Source organism: Onychostoma macrolepis, chromosome 17, assembly GCF_012432095.1.
Source record: "Onychostoma macrolepis isolate SWU-2019 chromosome 17, ASM1243209v1, whole genome shotgun sequence".
Taxonomy (NCBI): Eukaryota; Metazoa; Chordata; class Actinopteri; order Cypriniformes; family Cyprinidae; genus Onychostoma; species Onychostoma macrolepis.
Window position 1 is genome coordinate 1,933,999 of NC_081171.1, and position 13,457 is coordinate 1,947,455.

Here is a 13,457-nt window from a genome sequence, read left to right on the forward strand (position 1 = left end):
TCAGTATCATTAATATCATTGTCATACCATGTTATTGAAGTACCATCTGTTACCATCACTGTTTACCATAGTAAAAAAAAAAAAAAAAAAGATTTTTTCCCCCCAATGGGAATAAATAAAAATTAAAAAGATAAACTAAAAGAAAAAAACAAAAACAAATAGTTAAATAAAAACACATTTCATTAGAATAAATAAATAAATAAATAAAAGCTTATATAAAAAGCGCAGAATTAAAAACATCCCTGATCACTGGTGACAAACATGAAAAAAAAAAAAATTGTCCAAACACACACACACACACACACACACACACACACACACACACACACACACACACACACACACACACACTAATGGGATTCTTTAAATTATATTTTGTATATTCTGGAAGCAATCAGATCAAAAAAATCCAAACACTACTGGATAAAGTAATCTAAAATAAATAATCTGGTCTAAAAACAAACAAACAAAAAATCTAAAAGGAATTAAATAAATAATATTAAAATACATAAAACAAACAAAAAACAAAACAAAAAAAAAGTCAAACAAAAAAATTCTAGGGATTTTTTAAAATGATATTTTAGTATCAACCCTAATAAAAAAAAATTAAATAAAAAAAAAAAAAAAAAAACACTCAAATAGATCCTACTGCATAAACCAATCCAAAACAAATAAATAAATAATTATAAATAAATAAATGGGTCTAAAATAATTGCATCAAAAAAGTCTAAAGAATTGTTTTTTCATCCTAAGGGAACTGAATAAAAAAAAATTAATAAATAAATAAAAAAAATAAAATAAAATAATAAAAGCTTGTGTAAAAAGCACAGCATCCTGATTATTTTAATAAAATTACTCACTGGTGACAAACAGGGTGGCATTCACAGATTTATCCCACCAGAGCGCAAAAGTGAAAGTAACCAGTACTATACTCGTAAAGCTCGTCCATTTGGTCGCCACATGTTCAGAGAGAGAGAGAGCACAGCTGAACCAATGTGTGTCTTTAAACACTCACTCATTAACATGTCACCTCCACCGCCATCAACATCATTTTCATGCTATTTTTACCCAGCGAGAGTCTCACGATTCTGTGAAAATAGCAGGCGTCCATTATAAAGACCTTTGTTTTCACCTGGACTCCTTTATTTCAGACGTACCTCTGCGTTTCTGCCGTCTAAGCGTATAATTTGACTTGATTACAGGGTTGGCGTAGAGTCAGATCTGCAGATAACCACACAACAAACACACAACTCCTGAAAGAAACCATTACTGAAAGCGTTTTTGATGACAGATGGAGAGACGCAAGCATTTCTGTCTAATAATCAACAGCTTTTCGTGATGCACAACAATCCTGAAACTGGATATTTCACATTCAAACAATGTTCAGGCGAAAGTTCACCTAAAATGAAACTTATGCTATCGCTCTCGTGTTTAATTACAACAACAACAACAATAATAATGTCAAACCATCACAGCTTTCCCTCATTGATATCAAACCTGGAGCAATGCATCTTTACACACCATATATGATTTGATATATTTGGTCTATAAAAATCTAAACAAATAAATAGAAACAACCAAAAACAAAATGCATGGGCCTAAAACATAAATAAATAAATAGGTCTATATAATACCATTACATAAAACCTGGAAACCATTAATAAAGGCATGTATAGGCCTGAATATTAACTAAATAAATTAATGTATAGGCCTATAAAACTATATAAAACATAAATAGATAAATGTGTAGGTTTATTTAGCGCATAATAATATAAAATAGATAAACGGTTATAAATATAAATATATATATATATATATATATATATATATATATATATATATATATATATATATATATATATATATATATATATATATATATATATATATATATATATATATATATATATATATATATATATATATATATATATATAAAAACAAATTTTTTAAAGAAAATAAATCTAAATTTAAAGGCCTATAACACATAATAAATACATAAATAAATAGGCATATATAAAAAGTTATATAAAACCAAACAAATGAATGAAAAATAAAATAAATAAAAAATAAAATAAATAAATTACAAACATGTTTAAAAACTACAAAACTTAAATTAATAAATAAAATAAAATAAAATAAAATAAAATAATAAAAGCTTGTGTAAAAGCACAGCATCCTGATTATTTTAATAAAATTACTCACTGGTGACAAACAGGGTGGCATTCACAGATTTATCCCACCAGAGCTCAAAAGTGAAAGTAACCAGTACTATACTCGTAAAGCTCGTCCATTTGGTCGCCACATGTTCAGAGAGAGAGAGCACAGCTGAACCAATGTGTGTCTTTAAACACTCACTCATTAACATGTCACCTCCACCGCCATCAACATCATTTTCATGCTATTTTTACCCAGCGAGAGTCTCACGATTCTGTGAAAATAGCAGGCGTCCATTATAAAGACCTTTGTTTTCACCTGGACTCCTTTATTTCAGACGTACCTCTGCGTTTCTGCCGTCTAAGCGTATAATTTGACTTGATTACAGGGTTGGCGTAGAGTCAGATCTGCAGATAACCACACAACAAACACACAACTCCTGAAAGAAACCATTACTGAAAGCGTTTTTGATGACAGATGGAGAGACGCAAGCATTTCTGTCTAATAATCAACAGCTTTTCGTGATGCACAACAATCCTGAAACTGGATATTTCACATTCAAACAAAGTTCAGGCGAAAGTTCACCTAAAATGAAACTTATGCTATCGCTCTTGTGTTTAATTACAACAACAACAACAATAATAATGTCAAACCATCACAGCTTTCCCTCATTGATATCAAACCTGGAGCAATGCATCTTTACACACCATATATGATTTGATATATTTGGTCTATAAAAATCTAAACAAATAAATAGAAACAACCAAAAACAAAATGCATGGGCCTAAAACATAAATAAATAAATAGGTCTATATAATACCATTACATAAAACCTGGAAACCATTAATAAAGGCATGTATAGGCCTGAATATTAACTAAATAAATTAATGTATAGGCCTATAAAACTATATAAAACATAAATAGATAAATGTGTAGGTTTATTTAGCGCATAATAATATAAAATAGATAAACGGTTATAAATATAAATATATATATATATATATATATATATATATATATATATATATATATATATATATATATATATATATATATATATATATATATATATATATATATATATATATATATATATATATATATATATATATATATATAAAACAAATTTTTTAAAGAAAATAAATCTAAATTTAAAGGCCTATAACACATAATAAATACATAAATAAATAGGCATATATAAAAGTTATATAAAACCAAACAAATGAATGAAAAATAAATAAATAAAAATAAATAAATAATTACAAACATGTTTAAAAACTACAAAACTTAAATTAATAAATAAATAAAAAATAAAATAAAATAATAAAAGCTTGTGTAAAAGCACAGCATCCTGATTATTTTAATAAAATTACTCACTGGTGACAAACAGGGTGGCATTCACAGATTTATCCCACCAGAGCTCAAAAGTGAAAGTAACCAGTACTATACTCGTAAAGCTCGTCCATTTGGTCGCCACATGTTCAGAGAGAGAGAGCACAGCTGAACCAATGTGTGTCTTTAAACACTCACTCATTAACATGTCACCTCCACCGCCATCAACATCATTTTCATGCTATTTTTACCCAGCGAGAGTCTCACGATTCTGTGAAAATAGCAGGCGTCCATTATAAAGACCTTTGTTTTCACCTGGACTCCTTTATTTCAGACGTACCTCTGCGTTTCTGCCGTCTAAGCGTATAATTTGACTTGATTACAGGGTTGGCGTAGAGTCAGATCTGCAGATAACCACACAACAAACACACAACTCCTGAAAGAAACCATTACTGAAAGCGTTTTTGATGACAGATGGAGAGACGCAAGCATTTCTGTCTAATAATCAACAGCTTTTCGTGATGCACAACAATCCTGAAACTGGATATTTCACATTCAAACAAAGTTCAGGCGAAAGTTCACCTAAAATGAAACTTATGCTATCGCTCTTGTGTTTAATTACAACAACAACAACAATAATAATGTCAAACCATCACAGCTTTCCCTCATTGATATCAAACCTGGAGCAATGCATCTTTACACACCATATATGATTTGATATATTTGGTCTATAAAAATCTAAACAAATAAATAGAAACAACCAAAAACAAAATGCATGGGCCTAAAACATAAATAAATAAATAGGTCTATATAATACCATTACATAAAACCTGGAAACCATTAATAAAGGCATGTATAGGCCTGAATATTAACTAAATAAATTAATGTATAGGCCTATAAAACTATATAAAACATAAATAGATAAATGTGTAGGTTTATTTAGCGCATAATAATATAAAATAGATAAACGGTTATAAATATAAATATATATATATATATATATATATATATATATATATATATATATATATATATATATATATATATATATATATATATATATATATATATATATATATATATATATATATATATATATATATATATATATATATATATATATATATATATATATAAAACAAATTTTTTAAAGAAAATAAATCTAAATTTAAAGGCCTATAACACATAATAAATACATAAATAAATAATTACAAACATGTTTAAAAACTACAAAACTTAAATTAATAAATAAATAAATAATTACAAACATGTTTAAAAACTACAAAACTTAAATTAATAAATAAAATAAAAATGTACAGACCTAACACGAAATAAATAAATAAATAAAAAGTCTATATAAAAAGTTGTTTAAAACTAAATAAATAAAAATGTACAGACCTATGTAAAATCTATATAAAACATAAATAAATATATAAATAAATTTTGAGTGAATAATTCAAATGGCTCTGTTTTTATATAACTTCAGAGGACCTGGAATACATGATATAAATTCTGCAATTTACCTCCTTTTGAGTTCCGCTGAAGCAAGTCAAATGTGTCTGGAAGGACATGAGGGGGAGTAAACGACAACAATATGCTCATTTTGGGTGAAACACAGTCATATTTACATGAAAACACAACTAGAATGAATCAGGCGTCCTGATATTTTCATGAGAACGTCGCAGCTCAAATTCTCCAGCGGTCTTGAAGTCAGTGTTTCTCTAAAGAAACAGTCGGTGGCAATAAAGCCAATTAAGCCCTGAAATGGCCTCAAAGTGCCTCCGCTGAGCCCCATTCAGAAGCACATTTCCTCCGAACAACACCAGCCATCTGTGCACCGCGATCTCAATGATGGGAGGCCATTGTGAAGTTTATCACGGGACCCAAAGTCCACAGCCGGTGTGGAGGAAAAGCCGTGTGTAAGACCCCAGAAAACCAAGCTGACGAATGTGTGTGTGTTTCTGACCAATAGAGCTCTTATACCTGACTGTGCTCTAAAACTAAAACATGAAGCTCAGGTTTTTAAATAAAATACCATAAACAATGTAAAAACCATGGTATACGAATATGTTAATATATGAATTCTGATATCTAAATGACTGAGGACAAAACTGAGGTGAATGTTCCCAGATACAAGCTAAATCTGGAAAAATATTTGCCAAAAAAAAAAAAAAAAAAGATTTAAAAAAAAAAAACTATTTTGGAACAAGATGGATAAATTAGTTAAATAAAAACTAAAAACTAATTTAAAAATTATAGTCATATATATAAACCTATAATTACTACATAAAACCTGTATAAAATAAATGTATAGGCCTATATAAAACAAATCAATTAATAAATAGGCCGATATAAAAAAAGAATATAACCTAAATAAAACCTAAAAACTAAATAAATAAAACAAAAAACAGGCCAATATAAAAACTAAACAAATTAATATTTTTTTAGGCCTAAATAAAAACTTTATAAAACAAACAACCAAACAAGCAAGCATAACAAGCAAAATAAATAAATAATTACAAAATATACTGGTCTATATGAAACATAATTACTAAAAAACTAACTAACTAACTAAATAGGCCTATATTAATAAAAAGTTATATAAACTAAATAAGTAGATAAATAAGATGTACAGGTATAAGCAAAAGTATAAAAATATAGTAAAAACTATATAAAACATAAATAAATAGGCTTATATTTAAAAATATATTTAAAACCAAATAATGTACAGGCCTATATAAAACAAACAAACAATGTATAGACCTTTATAAAACATAACTAAATAAACAGGCCTAGATAAATAAAAGTTATATTAAGCCTAAAAAACAACAAGAAGAAAAAAATAAATAAATAAATAACAACAGCGGTCTTGATTTACCACTAGACGTGTCTAAAGGTTTATGTGAGGGTCATGGTTTGGGTTCACCTATTGTAATTATAATCAGCTTAATTTAAGAACAATTGAAGTCAATGGGAAGTCCTCATTGAGACTGCAGGTCAAAGTGTGTGTGTGTGTGTGTGTGTGTGTGTGTGTGTGTGTGTGTGTGTGATTTCGCCGTTACTCTAGAAGTCTAATCCCAGTTCTCCCCGAGGCGTCCGGCACAGCACTTCCTTCACGGGACAAATTTCTCCTCTTGTCCGAGAACAGCTCGTCACAAATCTCCATGACGACTGGAACGGCTCATTAAACTAATGCTCACAATGAGGGGAGCCTCTCTCTCTGAGACAGATTATCAATTACTGCAATAACGGAGGAATTCCCACAAAAGAGGCGAAAGCGCGAGAACGGCGGGTCGAGCAGGAATCACTCTAGAGGAGCTTCCAGAGCATTGTGAAGAGCCATAAAAGCCTTTGCAGAGGAAATAATGAGTGTTTTATAAAAGGGGCGACAAAATAAAAACACAGTAACTGGCCATTAGGGTGGCTGGATTATTTCTAGTCATTTTTCCAGCTGGTTTAGTGTGCAGATCCGCGCACACAGCTGAATTCCTCACGGGTCACATACAGTCCTTTTCATTCGGGTCACATTTACTCTGGATCGGTTCCTTCAACACACCCACCGAAATACTCTGCATACTCCGTCAATGAAGCTCAAACCAAAAACAAAACCCAAACAAAGGAAGACGGTAGTAAAACTCAGAAAAATAGCGTGAATTTTGCAAAAACGTGCTTAAGTTACATTTGACATCCAAAAACTTGCTTTTTTCTATATTAAGACATTTTACTTTAGATTTTCATTACTGTAATATAATCATTATTATTTATTGTATTATAGTGAAGAAATATTACAAGTAAATGTTTTTAAAATCATTATAAATTAACAAATGCAAATATGATGAATAATTATGTGACCTTTAAGTCGAAGTGGACATCTATGACATGCGGAGTCCCACAAGGCTCAATTCTTGCACCGCTCTTGTTTAGCCTGTATGTGCTCAAATATAATGAGAAAGAACCAAATTGCCTATCAAAGCTATGCTGATGATACCCAGATTTACCTAGCCTTATCTCCAAATGACTACAGCCCCATTGACTGCCAATGCATTGATGAAATAAACTGTTGGATGAACTTTCTTCAGTTAAACAAGGAGAAAACTGAAGTCATTGCATTTGGAAACAAAGATGAAGTTCTCAAGGTGAATGCATACCTTGACTCTAGGGGTCAAACAACTAAAAATCAAGTCAAAAATCTTGGTGAGATTCTGGAGACAGACCTTAGTTTTAGTAGTCATGTCAAAGCAGTAACTAAATCAGCATACTATCATCTCAAAAACATTGCAAGAATTAGATGTTTTGTTTCCAGTCGGAGAAACTTCATGCCTTTATCACCAGCAGGGTGGATTATTGTAATGGTCTCCTTCCGAAGAAGACCATTAGACAGCTGCAGCTCATCCAGAACGCTGCTGCCAGGATTCTGACTAGAACCAGAAAATCTGAGCATATCACACCAGTCCTCAGGTCCTTACACTGGCTTCCAGTTACATTAAGGATTGATTTTAAAGTACTTTTACTCATTTACAAATCAATCAATGGCCTAGGACCTAAATACATTGCAGATATGCTCACTGAATATAAACCTAACAGACCACTCAGATCATTAGGATCGAGTCAGTTAGAAATACCAAGGGTTTACACAAAACAAGGGGAGTCTGCTTTTAGCTATTATTCCAGAAGAGATCAGATGTGCTGAAACATTAGCCACATTTAAATCCAGACTCAAAACTCATCTGTTTAGCTGTGCATTTGTTGAATGAGCACTGTGCTACGTCCAAACTGATTGCCTATAATAATTTTTTAGTCCTAACTGTTCTAAATTCATTTTAAATCAATTTTTAAGTAATTTTAAACCTTTTTAAATTTCTGTTTTTATTGTTGCGATTATTATTATTATTATTATTTTTAATGACTATTTCACTTCCTTTTATGTAAAGCACTTTGAATTACCATTGTGTATGAAATGTGCTATATGAATAAACTTGCCTTACCTAAATAATATATAAACAGAATTTTTCGGCATTACAGAAATGAGAATTTAAGGGGAGATGTGCTTAATTGGCATGAAAATATCAATGCAAAAATAAAAAAAAAAGAAAAAAAAAGGCAATATTCTAAATATAAGCTTTAATCAAATCAATCAAGCAAGCAATAAATAAATACATTTTTATATATATATATATTCAGACTTATGTGCCATCTAGAAGCAGTTATTTTAAATAGTAAAAATATTTCACAACAAAATATTTTACTGCTTTAGCTGTATTTTTGATCAAATAATTGCAGGCTTGGTGAGCAGAAGAGATTTAACATTAAACACATTAAAAATCTCACTGTTCTGGTAGTGTATATTTAGACATTTGTCATGTTTAACTTACACATGAGATGCTTCCGATCAAAACACACAAACTTCCTGACCGACCGATCTCCAGCCGTCCCTCATTTACTCCTGCCTCTAAAACATCACGAGCTGCTCCTTCGATTCCCACTCATCCGTGTGCCAACAGACGCGCATCACGACTCTCTGAAACTTCCAAAATAGGCCATGAACGGAGAGCATCCAGATTTGTTTAGGGACAGTGAGAGAGTAAGAGCAGAAGACAAGCGGCCGTGTTTACAGAGGAGGAGGAGAAGATGAGGAGGAGGAGGCTGGTGATCGTTCGGTTCGATACATGCCAGAACTTTATGAAATACATAAAAGTCTCTTTTGTGAACTTACAGTCCATCCCTCGCAGCAAAATCAAGTTTCTCCATTACTCAACATTTCCACACCGGCCGCCGTCGAATCGCATGAGTTGGATCTGATTCACAGGCATTCTTGCACTTGTTTTGGCAGAGCGGAGGAGAAACGGCGGCCAACCGTGAGCTCAGTGCACTCACAGCGGAGCGGAAACACACATCTAGAGCAAATAAACACTGACTGCACACTGCAGAAACACAGCGATCAACTCCTGCATTAAACACAGCCCAACATTAACACTCGCCACCGGTAAAAACAGTCAGTTAGTCTGTAACTTTAATAGAAACTGCAACTATGATACACAGCAACAATCTAGACACCCTAACAACCACCTAGCAACATGCTGACAACCATTCAGAACACAATAGCAACCGCATAGAAACACTCAAGCATTGCGGCTTGGCTTAAATCTTTTATATACTGTATATATTTTATTTAACATAAATCTAATTTTGTGATTCAAGAACTATATTATTTGAACAAATGAACTACATCCAAACAAAATTTAAAAAATAAAATAACATCCACAGACTAATGCCCAAGTGGACATTATCATTCAAAAGTTTGGGGTTGGCACGATTTTTTCATGTTTTTGAAAAAAAGTCGCTCACCAAGAGTGTAAATAATAATACAAATTATTCAAATTTAAAATCACTGTTTTCTATGTGAATATCTGTTAAACTGTAATTTATTTCTGTGATCAAAGCTGTATTTTCAGCATCATTACTCCAGTCTTCAGTGTCACATGATCTTCAGAAATCATTCTAATATGCTGATTTGCTGCTTGAGAAACATTTCTGATTATTATCAATGTTGAAAACAATTTTACTGCACAATATTTTTGTGGAAATCGATGCATTTTATTTTTCAGGATTCACAGATGAATAGAAAGTTCAAAAGAACAGCATTTATTTGAAATAGAAATCTTTTGTAACATTATACATTTTTTTACTGACACTTTTGATCAATTTAATGCACCCTTGATGAATAAATGTATTCATGTCTTAAAAAAAAATTAAAATCTTACTGACCCCAAACTTGTGAACACGTATGTCTCCATTACAGTGGAGTGAAAGCGGTTTCACACTGGTTTGTGGTCAGTAAATCCAGCAGTAATGACAGATATGCATGTTCTCACCTTCTTCCATCAGGCTGTTGTTGTGAGCGCAGCTGGACTCTTCTCTCATGTCCCTCACACACACTGAAACACACACACAAATCAAACTCAACACCTGAACAAATACAAACACATCTGACTTCACACTCACATACTGTAACCTCACGACTGCTCAAAAGCTTGGACTGAATTCTCATTATCTTAAAAAATGTTTTATGCAAAGGATTTTATTTTTTTTTAGACAGTTCATATATTTCCATTTGGGATATTCCATAAGGTATGGCTTAATTTATTAATATTTTTATTTATCCTTTATTTTGAACAGTAATACTAGTACAGTAGTACTATTAACAGTAATAATAATAATAGTAGTAATAGCAATAATAGTAATAGTAGTAATAATAATAATAATACTAACAATAACAACAACTATTGTTATTATTTACATATTTTCAATGTGTTATTCCATGATGTAGGACTTTTTATTATTAATATTATAATAATAGAGTTGTTTTATGTTTTTGTATTTTCAGATATATTTTTTCTGGATTCAGTTTTAATTGTTTAATTATATTTTAATAATCAACAAGGATGTCAAATCAAATTGATTACTAAAATAATAATAATAATAATAATAATAGTAAAAAATAAAATAAAAATTAAATTCCATTTGGGATATTCCATAAGGTATGGCTTAATTTATTAATATTACTATTAATAGTAATAATAATAATAATAATACTAACAATAACAACAACAACAACAACTATTGTTATTATTTACATATTTTCAATGTGTTATTCCATGATGTAGGACTTTTTATTATTAATATTATAATAATAGAGTTGTTTTATGTTTTTGTATTTTCAGATATATTTTTTCTGGATTCAGTTTTAATTGTTTAATTATATTTTAATAATCAACAAGGATGTCAAATCAAATTGATTACTAAAATAATAATAATAGTAAAAAATAAAATAAAAATTAAATTCCATTTGGGATATTCCATAAGGTATGGCTTAATTTATTAATATTACTATTAATAGTAATAATAATAATAATAATACTAACAATAACAACAACAACAACAACTATTGTTATTATTTACATATTTTCAATGTGTTATTCCATGATGTAGGACTTTATTATTATTATTAATATTATAATAATAGAGTTGTTGTTTTTATATTTTCAGATATATTTTTTCTGGATTCAGTTTTAATTGTTTAATTATATTTTAATAATCAACAAGGATGTCAAATCAAATTGATTACTAAAATAATAATAATAGTAAAAATAAATAAATAATAATAATAATAATAATAATAATAATGATGATGATGATGGAGTAGTAGTAGTAGTATTAATAATAACATTAATAATTATTTGAATATTTCCATTTGTGATATTCCATAACATATGGGTTTATTTATAATTATTTTAATAGCAAGGAAATAGTGAGCAAACTTTTGACTGATCATTGATATGCATTTGTATTCTTAATGCATCTACATGCATGTTTGCACTTCATTTTGAGCAAAATACAAACTTGAACAGAGATGACATGAGCACTTGAAGAGCAACTGAATAAACCAATCGCAAATAATAAGCGTCGTTTGACAAACAGTTCAGATCTCCAAATTGCCACCGTGCCTTGGACAAATATTGTGTTAAGGTTGTTTTCTGCTCTGCCTGTGCCATGCATTCCAGCTGCCCCCGGATCTGCCCTCTTATCAGTCCAGCAAACACAGATTCCAGCCATTCCATCAGACAGAGTCAATCAGTGTTTGGAGCGAGTCGCTCGCCAACGTACGACGCACAGGAGACCCCGAGGACTTTAGCACTGAAACCCAACCGAAACTTCAACTCGACTGTTTGTTTCCCTTCAGCCAAAACCCCCGGCCCTGAATCCAACAGGAACGAAGTGAAAGCAACAGCTTGTGTACACGAGGAAACTTCAGAAAACACACAAACAGGGAAATCAGCTTTATTTTTCCCACAAATTCTATTTTATTTTTCCCACGTTCTGTGTTTCCCGTTTAAATTTTTCTGGATTCCATTTTAATTGTTTAGTTAAATAAAAAAAATAAAAATAAATAAAAAAAGGATGTCTAACCAATTGGATAAATGTAAAAAAAAAAATTATGGCAATTTAATATTAAACAAAAGAAAATATTTTATTTTATACATATAAATAATACTCTATGAAACACTTTTTCTTCAGATGTTCTGTGTTGTCCGTTTTATTTTTTCTTGATTACATTTAATTGTTTAAAACATTTTTAATAAATCACAAAAGGATATTTAATCAATTTGATAAATTTAACAATTAATTATTTTATTACAATTTTAACAATAATATTGCCCCATGAAATGCGGTTTTCCACCCTCGCCAAAAAATACTGTTTAATTTTAATTTTCCTTTCTTTTTTCAATTAACAATCAATCATTGCACACCTGCAGATAATAGATAGGTGCATAGGATAAAAAGACCAAAAAAGTTAAAAAAAAAGAAAATTCTGCAAACTACCAATACTCGCAATTTTATTGACGTTTCATTTTTTATATTTTTATTATTTTAATAAATCACAAAAGGAGGTCTAATCAATTGGGCAAAAATTTATCAGTTTAATAATTTATTACAATTATAACAATAATAGCCCTATGAAATATTATTTATTTTTCAGAAATTCTCTTTTTCTGTAAAGTCTGTTTTAATTTTTCTAGATTCTGTTTTATGATTTAATACAAAATTTATTAGCAAAAACAACAGTAATCAAAATAATGCATGAAACTTAAACTTAAACAATTCAATTAATCTTCTAAAATGTAGTCAAACATTTTTGGCTTTCAAACAAACAAAGCCCTGGACAGAGGTTTTCTATCCTTGTTTTCCCAAGTCAGAATCAGGCTTGAGATCTCAATCATCTTCACTAATCCTGAACTAATTTGATTGTAACGGTGTGGAGTGTGTTTGTGAGTGGATCCCGTGAGTCTCCGTCTCTAATAAGAGCATCAGAATCAGAGATCAGAGCTACAAGAGTCCTCCAGGAGTAAATCCACATTGTTGCTCAGTGTAATCGCTGCTTCTGCCTCTGAACTGACAGCTGTGCTGCT

General features: G+C 30.3%; 1 protein-coding gene across 5 annotated transcripts in view; it reads right to left on the minus strand.

Moving 5' to 3' along the window:
- Nucleotides 1–13,457, minus strand: part of LOC131523093 (pleckstrin homology domain-containing family G member 3) — a 58,773-nt gene that overhangs the window by 36,866 nt on the left and 8,450 nt on the right. For 4 of the 5 annotated variants that reach the window (XM_058749128.1, XM_058749127.1, XM_058749131.1 and 1 more), the window contains exon 2: nucleotides 10,362–10,424. In XM_058749128.1, the coding sequence (XP_058605111.1) occupies nucleotides 10,362–10,410 (49 nt within the window). In that variant the 5' untranslated portion in view covers nucleotides 10,411–10,424. Of the gene's footprint in view, nucleotides 1–8,861; nucleotides 8,882–10,361; nucleotides 10,425–13,457 lie in introns of those variants that run through there. The other variant, XM_058749129.1, reaches the window with a different exon arrangement.